At 35.2% G+C, this 19,381-nt stretch overlaps 1 protein-coding gene across 2 annotated transcripts; it reads right to left on the reverse strand.

Moving 5' to 3' along the window:
• Positions 1-1,113: 1,113 nt before the first annotated feature.
• DDX52 (DExD-box helicase 52) lies at positions 1,114-17,588 on the reverse strand. 2 transcript variants are annotated; one of them, XM_039885916.1, is made up of 15 exons: positions 17,437-17,588; positions 16,134-16,332; positions 15,163-15,290; positions 13,996-14,181; positions 12,262-12,405; positions 11,483-11,594; positions 10,567-10,639; positions 9,900-10,103; positions 8,676-8,766; positions 7,629-7,751; positions 7,350-7,500; positions 7,111-7,186; positions 5,859-5,930; positions 5,240-5,332; positions 1,114-2,986 (listed from the first exon to the last, which is right to left on the reverse strand). In XM_039885916.1, the coding sequence occupies exons 1-15, from the start codon at positions 17,521-17,523 to the stop codon at positions 2,929-2,931; spliced, it is 1,797 nt and encodes a 598-aa protein (XP_039741850.1). In that variant the 5' UTR covers positions 17,524-17,588; the 3' UTR covers positions 1,114-2,928. The 2 variants fall into 2 exon arrangements, with proteins under 2 accessions (XP_039741850.1, XP_039741851.1); XM_039885917.1 differs by lacking the exon at positions 17,437-17,588 and adding an exon at positions 17,293-17,315.
• Positions 17,589-19,381: the final 1,793 nt, after the last annotated feature.

Here is a 19,381-nt window from a genome sequence, read left to right on the forward strand (position 1 = left end):
CGGGGAAACTGATTAATCTTCTGGGAAGGTCCTTGGGCCCAGCCGGCGGCCTTGCTGCAAGGCGTCGTCGTCCCTCCACTTGAAAAACCATCATCTCCGTTAGCGGAAAGAATAGATTGAGTTCTTTTATTGTTACCTTTTACACAAAAGAGTAGATGGCTCCTGAATGCCCCTTTGATAGCTTCACAGCACCGATTAATGATCAGCACTTTTTCCCCGGAGCTCAACAGCTTTCTTTTGGTATCCACCCGCAAAGCTGAAGGTATTTAAAATTTATTTTAGTAGATTAACAACTTCATCCGCATATAAAACCTCCACTGTGCACAACTCTTGCATTTGCTCCTGCCATCCAGTAATCCGTTTTTTTCCTATGTAGGCATACTTCAGATATTGCGGGTGCAGTTCCAGACGACTCAATAAAGCAAGTCCTAATCTTATTGCTAGTGGATGGTCTTGCTTCCAATTTGTAAAAAATGCAGTATCTATAAAGCGTAGTAAAACCAAGCTCAATAAAAGGAGGTACTTGCCAGCAGAGGCAAAACTGGTATTTGGAAAGCAGTCTGTAATTACCACGAACCCATCTATACATTTTTACTGGGATTCTTTTCCAAATCAAACTACTGTTAGTAAAATATAAAAGTTGAATGTAAATTTTTTTAAGTCCTCAAGCAGTTTGCTTACTAGCAAATAATGGTTTATAATTAGCTTTATTTTTCACTCTTGCTTCAGAGTTTTCACAAGTTTTAATCAGCTATTTTATCATTTATTGGACACAAAGCACTGGTCAGGAACTTTACTGTATTTTTTCAAATCCGTCCCCTTAATAGTGTTGGTATTTTACAGATGAGAAAATCAAGGTTAAAAGAAACTGTAATTTGCCTACATTCATACAACTGCAAAGCAGCAGGACCAGGATTCAAAACCAGGTGTTTGACTTCAAAGTCCTTACTCATGTCAGTAGAACCAGCTATTCAATTGTCATGCGTTTTTTTCATAATTGTCTACTAATTTCATTCCTTCCCTTCTTTAGGAGAAACTGATGTTTATGTAGATTGTTCCAACTGATATAAAGGTGTAAAACACAGTTATTAGTCCATTAACAAACCAAGTTGATTACAGGTTTATGTAGCCACTTTTATTTACAGATGGGTGGTCACACAGGAGAAAATACGAAAAAGGAGGAAGTCAAATGTAGGGAGTTTATTAAGGATCATAGATCTGTTTGTCTGGGAGAGTTTGTTCTCTTTTGCCTACTGATTCTTACATCTGCAGGACTCAGCTCAGGATGTCAGCCTTTCACGACATTACCAGTATGGATTAGATGCCCTCCTGTGATGCTTCAGCATCATAGCCTTATGTCTAACACAGCATTTGCCACACTATTTATTCCTTTATCCCCACCACTACACAGTAAGGGTAGGGACTGTGTTATCAAGCCTTGTATTCCTAACCAAATATTATGTTTAAGGACTATCTGTTGTGAATTTACATGTTAGGAATAGTGCTAAGTACTTCTAATCTTGAGACATAATTGGCATTACCCCCAACTTCATAAATGAAAAAAAAAAACAAAACAAGCTCTGAGAAATTAAAGAACTTATTCAAAGTCATATGCTGGCAAATGAGTGGCAGCAATACCCCTACCTTCAGAATATATCTTGAGTCAGGGATCTGCTTGTAAAAACTAAAAAACCCACATGCTAGTATTTTTTGCACCTTGTAGCAAGTGGTCTCTATTTTTGTAAATTCTGAAGATGGAACAATTTTTGTTCTATCTAAAATATTCAAGTTGGGCATCTACCTGTCCTGACTTTAGAGTAAAAGGCTGAGAATAAAGGAAATGTTTAATTCAAATGCTGCTGAGAAAACATTATCTTATAGGACTGTAGTACTGTTGATAATAAAAACTAATGTTCATGTCAGGTGTCAATCTAAGTACCTTACATTATAGTTATTTTTTATTCCACTGTATAAAACTGTCAACTGAGAAAAATCTGCTAATAGCGAATAGTCTCCATCATGATCCTTTACCTTTGGCAGAGACCTGCTTACTAAATGGATAAAGGGCCATAAAGCCTCAGGAAAGATAAACTATAAGAAAAAGGAGCCAGAGGTATATCAAGTAACGGGAACATTCTTCCTTATCAGGATAAAATGTTTATCAGTTTTCACACAAAGTCATCTTGAATGGAAAGAGACAAGAAAGAGCACGGTGAAATGGAAAATGAAAGGAAAAGGCTGACCACATCTTGTAGTTACAACATTATGACAGGGAAGGCATGAGCTACCTTGCTGATGAGATATAAGAGTATTTAATAGACCAAAGAATTTAAAAACCTAGAGTACTTAAATAACCAGCCACAGATGAGGCATCTCTTTTTTGTGGCTCGTACCACAAAAGGCCAACAAGAAATTAAGTTAAATAAGAGCAGTAGGTTTCTTCTTGGTAGATAGCCTGTGCGGCTTCTTGTCCATTCAAAAAAAAAAAAAAAAGGCAGGGTGGATGGGAAGTGGCATTCAATTTCAAGGCTTACTCTGAAATTTGGTTCCAGATGTTTCTCCATAGCATACATCACACATTCCTTCACACTTGAAAGGAAAAATCCTTAAGTATTCACCATATTTTGGGTGTTGTTATTTTTAGTATAAGCTTTGTTCTTCTATAAGAAGTATCTTTCTGGTTTCAAACCACAGAAATGTCAATGAATGTTCTTTTCATTGTGTTATCATTTAAAAGTCACAGCCACCTACAATTGAAATTTGACATAATGCACAGAAAGTTTATAATTTTTTACCAGTCCCATATTCTTGTAGTTGATTTCAAGTGTTTGATACAGGTGATTTTAAGACGAAATGTTCTGTGAAAACAACATTCATGCTGGGATGATAAAATTACATTTCTGATACAGTCTTTTAAAAACACTATTTTTAACTTTTGTCTTCAAGAGCTACTTTCTTCTGGCTGTTCTGAGCAGTGAGCTTTTTCCTGTGACAAGGAAAGTAAGGAAAGTTAAATCAGAAATTCTAGAAATACGTACTTTCCAAGTCTACTAGTTTAATAAACACTTATTGAAATCTACTGTATAATCAAATATATGAGGCATTAGGTCTCTGCCCTTTAGAAAAACCACAATCATCTAAGGGACACAGAAAGATCACAATAAACTACACTACACTACAATATTCTGACACTGACCTTATAGAGTTCATGTTGATTAATGGCTAATACTATTATAGGTGCTTTATATGTATCACCTTGGATAATCTGCCTAATTTATGAAGAAGATTGTATTATTAAATGCATTTAGATAAGGAAAATGAAGCAGGGTGATGGGCAACTTGCTGATCACACACTGGTAATAAATATGAGACATGAACCCCAATGGTCTGATTTTTTAGAGTTCAGTAAATGGTGACTGCCATCAACTACATGTCAACACAGGAAAAGAAAACAAGTTAATAATCGATGTTTACATATCATAGTATAGTAATGCCAAGTTCTCAATGTTATTACTCGTTTAATCCTCAAACAACCTTGAATGGCAGAGTTAGTATTATTTTCAGATTTATAGCTCATTTGGGAAGCTGGACCTGAAGATATAAATGTGAGAGTTATCAACATAGAGGCATGAGGCTACAGGTGTGGATCGAATCATTAAATGAACATCTATATTGGAAAGGTAAACCAGAATCAGATTAGCTCTCGTTTGTACGCTATGTTAAGAAGTATGGCCTTTAAATGTGAAGAAAATGGAGAGCATTTTACATAGGAGTCTAGAGAGAAAATATATAACAAGTGTCCTCAAAGTCTCAGTGCAGCTTTAAGTTTTATTAACCTCACAAGTATAAATGCTACAAACTGACAAAAATCAACATTTAAAATGTAATTATCTAAAAAACTGATGTTTCTTATTAAAATTCAACATAGCTACCATCTTATGCTCTGAGTTTCAACCTTTGTAAAAACTTTCATTAGCTGTTGCTCAGGGCCTGAAAGGATTGCATTTGCAATGCTAGCTTTAATATTACCCAAAGAACGAGGTTCTAATGCATGTACAGCAGTTCTGATGTGGCCCACCAACAGAAAGAGTCTAACGAGACAGATCAGGTGGCCAAGCAGAGTGCCCTTCTCTACCAATCCCGTGGTCTAAGTGTTACCCAGAAACTTGCCACAAAAAATTAAAATAAAAAATGTATTAAGAACTCACAAACTAAATACAAATGAAATTCAAAAGATTACTCTTTCGAATGACATTTTTTGTAAGTTTGTAGCACTTATTCTTCCCAAGTTATTAAAGCTTAAAACTAATTAAAACTTTGAGACACTCTGTACTCTCTATATACTTGAGCTGAACATTATTTCCCACAGTCAATACACAATGTTAGGTGTTCTACCTCCTTGAAACTTTCTGTGACTATACCAAGCCATAATGACTTTTCCTTTCTCTAAACTATTTTATTTAAAAATTATTCTCTAATTTTTGTCTTGTATACTAATATCCTTTCCTTAACTCAGGAAATGGGTCTCACGCTATAGTCATTTGTATAACAAACTACCATCAAGTATGTGGCAGGGCAATGGGTACTCAGTAAATGCCTATATTTCATATATATTAACTGGCTAAGTGGATTTTGAAGAGTGTTATTTTCCATAAATAGTGGGAAGAGTTGTACTGTTCAGAATACGTAAGCCTGCTCTTATCAAAATATGTAGCTTCCTAGCAGTACTAGGCAAAATTAGTCTTGTATATATGCTAAAAAATCTGTATTTTAAAATCCTCATAAAACTCAGCTAAACTACTACAAATTTAACCAAGTCATACTTTTTAGAGGTGTTACAATGTGCTTCAGCATAAGTCTAAAAATATACCAAAATCCTGCCCAGAATATGGAGATTCAAGTAAGGCTCCATCAATGTGAGTCCTAACTATTGGCCTCAGTAGTTATGTCCTCATGTAGGCTGTGTGGAGAAGGTGGGCAGTGCAATTCTAATTCATAGTGAATTAAAATCATATTTTCAGAGATGGAAAAAAAAACAGATCATTGATATACAGATACAGAAAAATTCCAAAATGCATCATCCAAGTTCCCAAATCACAGCCAACCTAAGATATATTACTTTAACTACATTCTGTGACGAACCGTAGGCCTATCAATTCTACTTCCAAAAACTTACCGTAAGGAAAAATAATGCCTCCTATAACTGATGGAGTCAGTTACTTTTCTCACATGCACTTACCGTTTATCCTTAGCTTTTTCTAAGAAATATTTTGGAGTTGTACTAATGCTTTCCCTTTTCAGTGGCTTCTTAATCATCTTTTTCTTTTGTTTGCTGAAAGTTACAAAGTAAAAAAGGAAAGAATTAAATTTAGTGTAATTAATTTAAAAGAGCTAAAACTAAAACAAGTTTTGATTCTCGATCATAAAATTTTTTATCCACATATCAGTTAACAGTGACAGCACATCCATTTTAATATCCTACGTTACTAATAGCATTTAGAAAGGTAATCCAAAGGGATGATAAATTTAATCAATTTTTTAAATGAAAAAAGCAGTGATTATGAGTGAAATATGTCTTGTATCAACCTCATATCCTGTGCCAACAAGCATTAGAATTTTGGCCAATTAACTGATTTTTACCAGTTTTATAAACTAAAATAAAATCTAAACATATTTCATTCACATTAAATAATTTTAAAAAATGTGAATACTTAAAAGTATTCACAAATATTTAAAAGGAAAATCTGTAGCTTAAAATGTTCTAACAGTTTTTATTAGAACTATAAAGTATAAGAGCATAAAAGCAAGTATATGCAAAGAGATAAAGAGAGAATCTCCAGGTAAATTCAAGACTGTACCTTAGTAGTTTTTGGAAACCTTTTATGTATTCTGGTACAGGACATCCGGCCTGCTGTATAACGTTGGCAACGCTGAAAAACGTACCCATAGACATAAATTTGTATCTTATCAAACTGATGTTTATGAACTTAAACCCACTGCACAATACAAGAGGAACTAAAACTACGCAAACGAAAAAGTAATCCAATAAAGTGTTTTGATATATTATCAATTATCACCAGATGCAATCACATTGGATTACTGAGAGAACTATCTGCTGGACTAAAATAAATGAACTGATGAGCCAGAGTCAAGCATAAATTTATTAAATGATAGTGCTTACTACGGGCTTGGCATTGTTTTAAGCTTTTCATGTATAATAACTTATTCAATCCTCACAACAAACCTTTGCAATAAATACTCCAAATACTCATTATCTCCATTTCCCAGATGCAAAACTGAAGTACATAGTTACACTAATATGAGAGTCATCAGTTTCAAATGCTTGGAGTTGCTGGGGAGACTTTAGGTGAATCTAAACTTTTGAAAATACATCCCTACACATACACACGTGAAAGTGCTAAAAGTAAAACCAAGGCTGACAGAGCCAAGGCTCAGAAGGCACAAATCAAAATCTCTGCCAAAACTGATAAACGGAACAAAGGACAAGTGCTTTTGGCCATAACTCAATTTTGATTATAGAAATGTGACGTGTTATCAATTATCATTAGCCTAAATTTTCTGTAGGCAGCCAACGTGTAGGACACTATTAAAATCTATGACGATGAACTAAATTAAGACCCATGATTCTAAAAGTATATCTATCATATGTTATCCAGGCTTCAAGGGGCTACAGTTGAGTAATACTGGAGTCTGTCACTAAAATAGTTTTTCCTGGTACTAAACTCCATCTGCCCCTAAGAGTAATGGGAATGATGTACCATGGTAAGATATAATTTTGACTGGACTGAAGAGACTCAGGAGTTAACTTTAAACTATTCACTCATCCAAAAATCTTAATGTTACATTGTGAGTAACATCAACTGTGGCTACTGGGAAAATTCTGTAAGTCTGAAACTTAATGAATATTCCCAAATTCTAATAATGAAAAGGCAAAAACAAGTCTTTTTGATCATTTCTTCTTTTTCACATGGCTAAAATTTGGTTGACTAATAACATAACAGAATTTGGGACATAGCCTAATTGTATACATGTATAAGAATAATGAATCAATTTTGTCAATTTAATACTAAATGATTTTTCCTAATTTACCTTCTTAATAATGGTTTATCATCTTCAGTGAAAAATGTAACAGCTTTTCCTTTATGGCCTGCTCTTCCAGTGCGACCTAAGAGAAATCAGACCATAAAAAAACACTTTGGGGCAAGGGAAGGCATCTTCAAGATTCATATAAAAGTTGCTGGATTTTCACAGCACTAAAAAATGAGCATGTTTGTAGGGAAGAGTAGAGGTGCTAAGATGGATCAGTCGTGAGGCAGGGGACAACTCACCTATCCTGTGGATATATTCCACTGAGCTGGTTGGAAAGTCATAGTTGATTACCAAGTTCACACCTTTAAAATCAATTCCTCTGGCTAGCAAGGCTGTACAAATAAGGACCCAGATTTTTCCTGCTCTGAAACTGTGGACTGTGTTATCTCTCTGGTTAATAGAACATATATTAAATGTTTTAGTACAACTTTAGGAATGCAAAATAAGTACTTTTTAAGTTTAATACCAATATTTTAAAATTTAGTTTTATCATTTCGAAAGTATACATTTCACTTTACCTGTTGCTGTGTTCTGTCTGCATGAATAACATCCACGTTAATACCTTCATATATGAGCTCGTGAAAAAGTTCCTTAGCCCTTTCAATGGACTGAACAAAAACAAGAACAGGTGGAGTGAAACCCTAAAAGACAAAAATAAGCACACATAACCCATAATCAAAAATATAATCGCAGAATTTCATGATTTTAGTTCATAAAAGAACCCAATTCATTTAGTGTACTTTCATTGCCAAATTCCTTGGACCAGTGTTCTAAATCTGTCTTCTTCATCATCCATTCCCTATAAGTTCTTTCTATGCAACTTGAACTGTACTCTCCATCTTGCTAATTCCAATAATTGTGTCTAATTAACCTCCTTTCCCTTTCTTTAGCGATGGACACCTACTCCTTGAAACAATAATCTCTTGGCTTCCATGCCTCAGAACTGTTTTGATTCTGCTTAAAATGTGATGACCTTAATGGCACCATTATAACTACATGAATGTTTAAGAAAAACACTCTATTGCCTTTTATGGACCTTTATCATAAACTACACTGTATGTTTATTTTACACGAATATATTTTAGCCTCTAAAAAGACTAAATTCCAGGGGCAGTGCTTAGGACTTACATTTCTTTTATTACCCGCAACCCTGACCATTTAGTACTTAACCTTTTAACTACGGCTTCTACTCAATATTTACTAAAGGGCTACAAAGAGAAAACCCTAGTCAGTGTCCTGCTCATTCTACAATGCCCCAGTTCTGTAAGAAACCAGTAAAGGGGTGGGGGTAGATACAGGGGGCAGATGCATATACAGATGTGGAAAAAGGAGGCTTTACAGCATCAGGTAGGGCTTTCCCTAGACTAATCTGAGCTGAGAAAAGAAAACTTACTATATTCTAATAGGTGAGCCTCTCCTCCTTGGGATGAGAGTTGGCCCAATGTGCGTCTTAACAATTTACCACTGGATTACTAAATATGATGCAGGAATTGTGCTCAGCCTCCTACCAGTAATATCAGGCTTGGTGAAATTTCTCAAAATTCAAGAATGTATTCCAAATATACCTTTTTAATAAGTTCTCTCATGGCTAGAAGTTTTCCAGTCTCGGACCCAACAAAGAGAAGCTCTTGTTCTACAGTCTCTACTGCAGAATTCCTGAGAAGAAAACATACCTTACAGTTTTTAACAGCCAATTCTTAACCCCCACAAAACCTAAATACATGAAATAATTTACATGCAACAGAATGAACTTTTTCACTGTCAATACATAAGTACTTAATTATATTTTAACTTGAAGACAGTTATTTTAAAATGTTTTATTCCACTTACAAAAATGTTATCTCAAGGAAATTTGAAAAATACAAACAATAAATTTCTCACAATTCTATCATTTTAGAATAAATTTTGACATTTTGTTGTGTTCTAGTCATAAATTTTCACGTTTAATTATTTACTTACAAAATATTTCTCAAAGTAAAATTGGATAAAATAATGAGAACATTTTTAAGGTTATTCATATGGCTAAATTTTTTTTATTAATGATTAGCAAGGGTTTATCTAGAGACAGACAGTTGGGGGTAAGATATCTTAAGGCTTTATTAACACTCTATAAGCTGCTGTGATACATTATACTACGTCATATTTTTTCCTTTCTGTTGTCTGTCTTTATATTTATCGTGAATTTGTTCTATTTTCTTTTTATACACAAGAGTTAAATTTAAAGTAGACAGGGTATTCTTCACTCTTCCATTTGGCTTCTTTTTAACTTAACATAGTATCACAGTACTTTTTCATATAGCTAGTTTTCATACTTATCATTTCATGGGTTGTACAATATTCTACCAAGTGGCAATATCATCATTTCCAAAACTTTTTCTACAATTGAGCATTCTTTTAGCATAAAATGCTCCCCAAAATATTTTTAATAGGAATTATATAAATCAAGCTGCTCAATAACATCAGTTTCCTCCTCTGTGTAGTTCAGACATCAAAGAAACTAAATCCTCTAGGTGGCCACAGAACTCATGCCATACTTTGTGGATGGGAAAAATCAACTATAAGCATGATGATGGGAATACTAATATGACAATATGAAAATCTCCCCTTGGGATATTCTAATACAGGAAATTCTTAATCAATCTTAACTTTAAAGAATACTTTCTTTCCGTTTCTTACAGTAAAATTCTCTCCATTATTCTTAGGCCAAAAAACCTATCTCCTTGAGTCTAAAAATAAAATGACTTGTATTTAAGAAAATAATCAGTGAGATAATGAGGAAGAGCAATTACCTTGCTCCAATGGATACAGTAATAACATTGTCCAGGTTGAGTTTGCACCACTGCTCAACATCATATGCAAAAGTTGCACTGAACATAGCTCTTCTGACCTTGTGGGATGTGCAGGCCAGGAAAATGGAAGCCAGCTGGTCTCTGAACCCAGTTTTGCCATCTTCAAACAGTTTATCTGATTCATCTACTACCAGCCATTCAACACTAAGAAATAACAAAACAACTTGTAGGTATTGAACAGGAAGATCCAAGACACTTTACTGAACTATGAGGACACATGAAGAAGTCAAACCATACCACAAAAAGGTTCAAGAAAAAGGTAAAAAGATAAACATAAATTAGTGTACCTATTCCATTAGCCCCAAAGACATGAGGTTTCATTAGCAACAACAGAGCTTCTCATAAATTTTATAAACGTTACTATTGCTGAAAGACATAAAAGAAGTCTAAAGGAATTCTGTACTAACTGCTCAGCAGAATCTGTAACTTCTAAACCAGAGAGTTATTTTTCTGTGAGTTTAATGAAAACCATTATTCTCAACACCAACACTTAACTGAAAGCCGGCAGATAGCAAGCTCTAAAGGGCAGTAATATAAGCACTTGACAACAAAACATAATCGTCTAAATGAAAAACACTCATGGAAGACATTAAAATATTATCTGTACCTTGTTAAGTCTATTCCTGGAGGATCCTGCTTTAATAAATAGATTAGTCGATTTGGAGTGGTCACAAGAATATCTATAGGGAAAACAAATGGTATAAATTGCAAACACAAGATTCATCCTTCTTGAACTAGAGAATTAAGCCTCCTAAATTTGTTAATAACCTGAAGTGGAGAGAGGAGGGAGTGGTTACACTCACTACACACAAACTACATAAAAGTTCTTGTCAGTAAGCTAATACACGTATTTTTCTTTTATCCATCATAGCACAAATTAGTATATCCCTATTCTATTATTATATTTGATCTGTTCAGCTTCTAAGAGGCAAGGACACTATAAATCAACAATATAATTTTCAAACTTTTTTTCTTCCAGAAAAATCCTTTTTTAAATGAAATTTTATTCATAAGCTCAAGACAAGACAGGTAAAAGCAGATTCTCTGGCTGATGTAAGGGTAGGATGTAAGCTATTCTTGTCTGCAGAGTATTTCCACAGCAGGTTAAAAATCAATAGTGTAAAGTAAAGGAGGGTTTCTCAACCTCAGCACTATTCACGTTTTTAGTCCAGACAACTCTTCGTTGTAGGAGGCTGTCTTGTACATTGTAGGATGTTTAACAGCATCCCCGCTACAGATTAGTATCACCCCTCCCCATTTTTGACAACTTAAAATGTCTCTAGATATTGCCAAATGTCCCTGGGGTGGAGGGGGGTGGGGGTGGGGGGAGGCAAAACTGCTTTTGGTTGAGAACCACTAGTATATATTTATAATAACTACTGGGTGAGAGTGGGGCTATCTCTTTTCGCTTAAGAGTCAAATTATATGCAATGACTACACTAAGAATTCTTAGATGGCAATTAGCATATCTGTAATTTCCAAATCCCCTTCATGTTCTAACATTGCAAGCATGAATCTCTTACCAAACTTCTTAGATGATTTTGGTCCAAATTTCTTGGCTGCAACTGCTGCTTTGTGGATCATGTGTATCCTGAATCCTGTTCCCTCAGATATTTTTACTAACTCTCGGTGAATCTAAAACAGAAAATGATAAAAACATAGCTACTAAAATACTTAGATTATATAGTCTTTTACATTATTAATAAAATAAATCCTTTACAAATTCATGAATATTTGAAATTAAACCTGTAATAATCTGTAGATTGACTTGCATTTCAGCATTTTGCAACTTCAATGCCTAATAAGATTCGGTAGTTTCTTCAGGTCTAGTAAACTAGTTTTAAGAGATAAAATCCAAACTCTTACAATCTGTTACATATTGTTTTTAGAATAAAGAACTATTGTAAAACTATTTCACACTTGGCACATATTTTATATTAAGCACATTGGGAGGGAGAGTGGAGCAGATCATTGCGTAGTTTTACTTTCTCAAAAACTGAGATGAAGTTTCATTTTTCTAGGTGAGAAAATAAATTTTAGAAAAACTATATATTACCATAGCCTTTTAACTTCAATGATCCTAAAATATTCACCAAAGAAGTATAAATGTTAAAATGTTTTAGAAAATTATAAAAGATTTGCCTATATGCAGTAATGTACATTGAAGTGTGCTCTGTATAGAATACTTTACCATGACAAAAGACACAGGCCTTACTCTTCTGAGACCTTTTTATTACCCTCAAATAAAAAGATGACTGAAACGAACACCAAACACATCCTCTTCAGGAACCACAAGTCATACCTGGCTGGCAAGTTCTCGTGTTGGTGATATAATCAGGGCTCTGAAGCCTTTATTTGTGGGTTGTTTCAAGTGTATTAAAATGGGAATGCTAAAAGCCAAAGTCTTTCCAGATCCAGTAGGAGCAGAAGCCAGAAGTTCTCGACCCTATAAACAGAGTACATTAAGTACAAGAAAAAGTACATAAATTTTTCGGAGCCTGGTCAAATAATGCTACCAGCCATAAAAATAACAAATAAAATTACATCTAACAAATCCAATCATCATGTTCCCATCACTCTTCTAATTTCTCCCATATCCGCTTTCCACCCCTGCCACCAACTCCCCAATGGAGTTTCTGAGCACTGTCACTGAAGTCCATTTGAACTGGGTAAAGAATGTGGATAAGTAAGATTTGGATAATTCACAGCCTCAATTATTTCCATTATTTCAATTTTCTTTCCCACTAAACTTCTTATCAAAGCAAAATTACAAAACCAACTTTTTGTCCTGCTCAATCTCTAGGGAAGGTTTTAGTTATTAACAGAATGGCTGAAAGTAAGAAATAAAAACTGGCAATAATCTGAGTGACAATCTATGGGAAACAATCTTCAGAAAGTCAATGTGATTTGTTAAAGCTTTAAGCTAAAGTCATGACAGAAATAATCTTAAGTGAAAATTAAAAGCAAATTTATTATGAGTTAACATCATCATTCAAATGTATTCTCATTTCAGTTTCCAAAAAAAAATGAAAAGGACTAGTATGAATGAAATGGTACTTCGTAGCCTATGGCTACCAGAACTGAAGGCCACCTTGGTTATGTGGGGGAAAAAGTCAGTTCTCATCGCTACAAAATGAAACCTCAGAAAGACTTAATTTCCAAACATCTAGGTTAACGCATACATCAATAGGTGGATATACAAATTGTAGTACAGTCTTACAACAGAATAATACTTGGTAACAAACTACTGCTATATGCAATATGGATGAATCTCAAAAATAGTAGGCAGAGTGAAAGAAACCAGGAATAAAAGAATAAATAATGAATGATTACACTCATATGACATTTTGGAAGAGGCAAATCTAACATGACAACAGAAATCAGAACAGCGGTTACCTCCGGGCAGGAATGGGGTGAGGACAGAATGGAAAGGGCACAAGAGAATTTTCTGGGGTCATAGAGATGTTATACATCTTCATTGGGAAGATGGTTACATAGGGTATATATTGTTGAAACTCACTGAACTGTGCACTGAAAATCTAAGTATTTTATTATATATAAAGTATATTTCAACAATAAAAAGCATTGAGAAAAAAAGTCAAGTTAGTACAAGAATTCTATATTTCTGAAATAGTTCCTGGGATTATAAACAAAATCATGAATAAACAAACAATATAGTCTCTAACCTCAGATTTGCACTAATTATATTGATCTTTTCCATTTACACTCTGGTAAAATGGAAAAAATAATCACTACAAATATACGATAGTGTAAAGTATAAGATTGATGCTGCAAGAAAAAGAACACTAAATATCACAGAGACTTGAATGGTAGGGGAGTGCTGGTAAAGAAAAAAGATCACATCTAGCTGTAGTGATCAACACAAGTTTTATGAAGGCACAGGCATTTGAGATGGACCTTAAAAGTAAGGGAAGGATTTCAATACGGGGAAGGCAAGGTAGAAAGGAAGATTTCAAAGACAAGAAAATGAGCAAACACAGGAAGGGCTAGAGGCATTCTAGATCTTCATACTCACATGCAGCATCACTGGAATGGCTTGCATTTGGATTGGCGTAGGTACTTGGAAGCCTGCATCTAGAATATTCTGAAGTAGTTGAGAACTGATTTTATATTCCTGTTCAAGTTGCTGAAATGTAGCAATTGGGTCAGGAAGATCAGTTCCTTGGACGTGAATTTTGTGTTTATTCCGCAAGAAGTTTATCTGAAAAGTAAAATAAAATGACACCATGGATATGGTCAAATGCACTGTCAGATATTGTAAAGCAACAGTAGTTTCTAGATAAGCTTTAGTAGCCTATGGAATTTTTCTGTTAAATTCCAAGCCCCCAAAGATAGAAATATTAAGTACATTTCATGCCTTTTCATAGACAGAAGACATACATAACAATGAAACCTATCTACCCACGCTTTCCTCATATTAATGCGTCGATGCCACAAATAATGTCTTATTCATATTAATGCACTATGTCCCAGCAATAACTTATAATCTCATTTAAACTTCTAGAAGGTAGACATTGAAGCCTTCTATTTTCTTTGTATGGCACTTAGCATACAAGTGTCACTGCTTTTTGATGATTTACCCTAAACTCTACTTATTAAAACTGAGTGCCAAAAGCAGAGTCAAGTGGTGTTGATTGGTTTGTTTTCCCATTCTCTGATCCAGAAACAGTCAAATTCTGGATTCTGGGTTACTGAAGTGAGCTGAACAATAAATTCTTTCCATCATCAACACAGCAGATGTGCAGCAGACATGATAATGGCTTATTTGTTTGTTTCCAACTCCCCCTAGTCCCAAGTTATAAACTAGGCTTAAGAATTCTAACTCTCAAATCTCTGTCAGAGGAAATCTTTCTAAACCAGTGAGTTTAACAGAGAGGAGCAAGGAGGTCAATTTTATGTTTATAAAAAGAGGATAAGAAATTTTAAAAATTTAATCCTAACCTCATTATCAATCTTGAAACTTTAACAGGTCAAGAATTACATAGTATATACTATAAGAATAATGTCTATATATATATAAATAAGCAAGAATAATTTATATATTTTCATTCAAGTCTCAAAATTTTAAACTTAAAACTAATGTAATCAATCTTTCGGCTTAACAAAACCATATTCACTTTTATCAACAAAATAACCCAAGTCATTAGACCAGAAAAGCACTTGGGGCTGACATTTTTCTAACCTTTTCTTTTCTGAGATGCTCCAACTTTCCTGAAGTTACTTTATTTTCTCTTTTAACCTTTTTATCTTCAATCTTTGCTTCCACAGATGATATCCACTGTATAGTAGAACTTTCTTCCGAATTAATTTCTAAAACATATTATAAAAAATTAAAAGATTTTAAGTGCAACATTGTTGGGTGTAGCCCACAAGCCATAGCTCCACATTAAACAAAAGAAAATGTACTAGCTGCTGCAACTAGATAAAACAGGACGTATAAAAATTGGAAAAGGAGAGGTAAGTTCTAAGTTGGTAAAATCAGCACTCTGAAGCTCATCCTTTTCCTTTTATTAGTTATTTCAGCTATGTAATATGTAGACTGTATGCTTGAAAACACGGAGAGTAACTGAAACACTACTTAAACAAAAAGAGATTTCAATGAGGCAGCTAGCTTTTCCATATCCAAACAACAACCAACTAGAAAATATGATGAAAGGTAGAACAAAGATAAATATCCCTATGGTAGGGTACAGGAAAAAAAAAAAAAAAAACAACCTGTGAAAAATAGCCAAAGAGTAAGATCAAATTCACAAAAGTTGAAATATAAATACCCAGTAAAGCACATGAAAAGATACTCAAGAAAAAGTAAATAAAAGTTTCATTCATTAGATTGGCAAAAAACTTAAGATCAACAGTACCGAGCATAAACATGATGTGGGAAGTCATTTTGCAGTATCTATTCAAAGAAAGAAGTGTGCACACCTTTCACCCAGTGACTTCACTTTTGGAATGCTAATTACAGAACTAGCCCTATACAAAAGTATATATGTACAACAATCTTTATCGTAGTGATATTTGTTATGGCAAATACCTGGAAGCAACCTGAATGCCATCAACTGACAAATGACTGTATATTGTCTGATTTGTAACCATAAGCTTGTATTACTTTTGTAACTGAAAAAAATTAATGAGAAAAAAAAATTACACACTAACCTGAAGTCATCATCTTCCTTCTTTTCTTGTTCTGCTCTCTCTTCTTTTCAGTTAAGCTCTCTTCTTTCTTCTCTACATCTTGAATCTCCTGATGAGTTTTTGATCCTCCACACTCACCTGGGACAGACTTCTTGTTTCCAAAAAAGTCTAGTCCCTGCGGCACCTCTGAAGAATCAAAGTCATATTTCCTTTTTCCTACCTAAAACCCAAAAAATTTGAAATGAAATCTATGGACTGACTGGCATGGCTTTCACCCAAGCAGCACTGGCATAAGAACGTGCGTCCAATGTCTCCCCATCATTTTTACCCTTTCACCAGATATTTGTTGTGCTGACAAGTGTTTGGGCAAATGGAATCCAAGACAGCATCTTTTCGGACTTTATAACAGTAATAATGATAAACACCTAACACGTATATGCTTATCAGCCTAACATTTATATGCTGTCAGGCAGATTTCTAAACAGGTTTACATATATTATTTCATTCTTTAACAACCCTATGAGGTAAATAGCAATATTACAAACGAGACAATCGAGGCATTAGGTTAATTAACTTGATCAAGGTCTGAAAACTGTTAACTGGCAGATCTAGGATCTGAATCCAAATAATCTGGCTCCAGATTTCAAACTCTTAACTACATTATACCGCTAATGAAACACCCGTATCGCGCGCGCGCGCATACTCATACATACATACATACATACATACATACACACACACACACACACACACACACACCCCTAGTCACAGTGTCAAGGTTTTCTACAGTTGGGTCCAAGCTAACTTCTCCCGATTATCACTCACTACTTCCCTATGTAAGATCCCACCGCACAATTTCTAAATTGTTCCTCACTGTTACTTAACATGCCGTAGGGTTGCGGGAATCAAAAGAACCATGCCCACTAAAGTTATATGCCAAGCCAAACCTGGGAACCTGGGTAACAACCGTTAAAGAATCTGTTCTATCCATGTCAAGTTGTTTCAGCTTCCGAAATTCCTTTCCACCAGTTTCAGAGAAAAAGGTGCTTTTGAAAGGATTACAATTATCCTTTGAATAAACTACGAGGCGCAGGGGAACGTCTCTCTGCCAGACCCAACTTAGTTTACAAAAGCATGGGGAAAGCATTAATGCAGAAGACCGGGTAGGTCTGAGAGTAACCTGAACGCCAAAGGAGGGAAAATGCCCCCAGAGCCTGGCCACGGTGTCGGTGTCTCCAAGCGTTGGGTACCCCAGCAGTCAGTTTGTTCTCTGGCTCCTGCTTCTTCTCAGTAATTCCGGACTCTGTCCTTCTACGCACAGTACCTGGAATCGGGCTGCGTCCGCGGAGAAGCGTCTCAGGTCGAATTTGGCTCCCGCGCCCAGCCGGCAAAAGAGATCGTGCGCATCCATCTTTACCCAGAAAGCTCCGCGGTCCCAAAGCGCCTGCGCGGAGGACTTCTCCCAGAAGGTCTCGGGCTAGGCGGTGGGCGGAAGTGGCTCTAGGGGACGGAGCTTGGCGGTTGTGTGATGCTCGTCCGTTTTATTGTCCTGTTGTTATATATGTTACTATGTGTTATATTGTCCGTCATTATTTATTTGTCCTTCCAAAAAATGTTTATCAAGATTGTCTTATGCCTGCCGCTGTTCTAGACTTTTAGGGAAACTTAACTTTTTAATGGGAACAGAAGATTTTGTTAACAAAACAAGATAATTTATGAAAGTGAAAAGTGCTGTGAAACAAAGCAGTGTAATTGGTAGAGAAAGGGGGAGCTGCTTTTAGATAGATTATTCAGGTTCATTTTGATGACGTGATATTTGAGCCTTTCCCAGATAGAATAACATTCCAGATAGAAGAAACACATGTCTCACGAAGGGAAAAGTTTTAGAACATTGAGGAAATAGCCGTGGTGACTGGAGCCAAGTTGCAGTGAGAAAGTGTAGTACAGAGAAGGTTGGAGGAACAAATAGAAACTAGATCTCATAGAGTCTTATAACAAGGTCATAGTAAGGAATTTGGACTTTTAATCTAGACATGCTGGGAAGTTTTCAAATATTTACTGAGAGCCACTCTAAAACTGCAAGAGATTTAGCTTATCACATTTTATATTTGTAAAATGAAGATCATGATACCTACCTGTTTCAGGATTGTTCTGAGGATTAAGCTAGGCTCATAGGCATTGGTGTGTAATGGAAAGAGCATGGGTTTTGAGTGTCAGAAAGACTTACATGTAAATCCAGTTGTATCATTTAATAATTTAGTAATCTTGGTATTTCACTGGTCTGTGCCTCAGTTTCCTCACTGGTAAAATAAGAATTATAGGATTATAATATCTACCTTTAAGGCTAGGAGTAATATTGTTCCCCACACAGAACTCAAAATGGTTGAAATGGGTCAGGGTTCTATCGATTTAATCCTAATATATGTAGGTTATAGTTACTGTATAAAGCATTTGAAACAAAATCTCAAGCATAGTAGGTGCTTAATAAGTATTAGTTCTTTTCCATTTTTCAGTCCATTCTCCTAGAACAGTAAGTAGTTCTTGACCCTAACCACACATTAGAATCCCCTGAGGAACTTAAAAAACAAAAAAAAACTGGATGTCATCCTCAGAAATTTTGACTTAATTGTTCTAGAGTACTTTCCTGGCCTGTAATTTTTGAAAGCTTCTCAAGTGATTCTAATTGCAGTCAGGATTGAGAGTCACTGTTAGAATTACCTTTCTAAGGTCCAAAGAGGACCATGTTGCTTCTCTGCTTAAAAACCTTTCATGATTCCGCATTGTCTACTGAATGTAGTCCAAGCTACTGGAACTTGTGTGCCAAGCCCTGAGCAGTGATTCTCAACATCTCAAGAAGTATGACACACTCTCATAAATACCTTCAGCTTGGGTTCAACTCCCTCCACCCCTTTTACTTACCAGCTATGTGATCTTAAGTAAGTTGCTTGTCTTCTCTAAGCTTTAATTTTATCATCTTATTTCAGCGTTGCTGCTTCTAACTATGAACCTTTGTACATATTTGTCTTTCTTCTTGAAATGTCCTCTCTCATTTTCCTTCCTGGCAAAATCCTTACGGTCTTCAAAACACAGTTTATATATCCTCTCCTCTGTGAAGCTTACCCACAATGTCCCCTTCCTGACATAGTCCATTTTCTTTCTCTGATTTCTCACGCCACTTTGTAAATACCTCCATTTTAGCCCCTTTCTTATTGCATTGTAATTATTTTTCCACATCTATTCTACACCAGATTTTGAGCTTTTCGAGGGCT

This window comes from Pteropus medius, unplaced genomic scaffold, assembly GCF_902729225.1.
Source record: "Pteropus medius unplaced genomic scaffold, Ma_sr-lr_union100, whole genome shotgun sequence".
In the NCBI taxonomy this organism is placed as follows: domain Eukaryota; kingdom Metazoa; phylum Chordata; class Mammalia; order Chiroptera; family Pteropodidae; genus Pteropus; species Pteropus medius.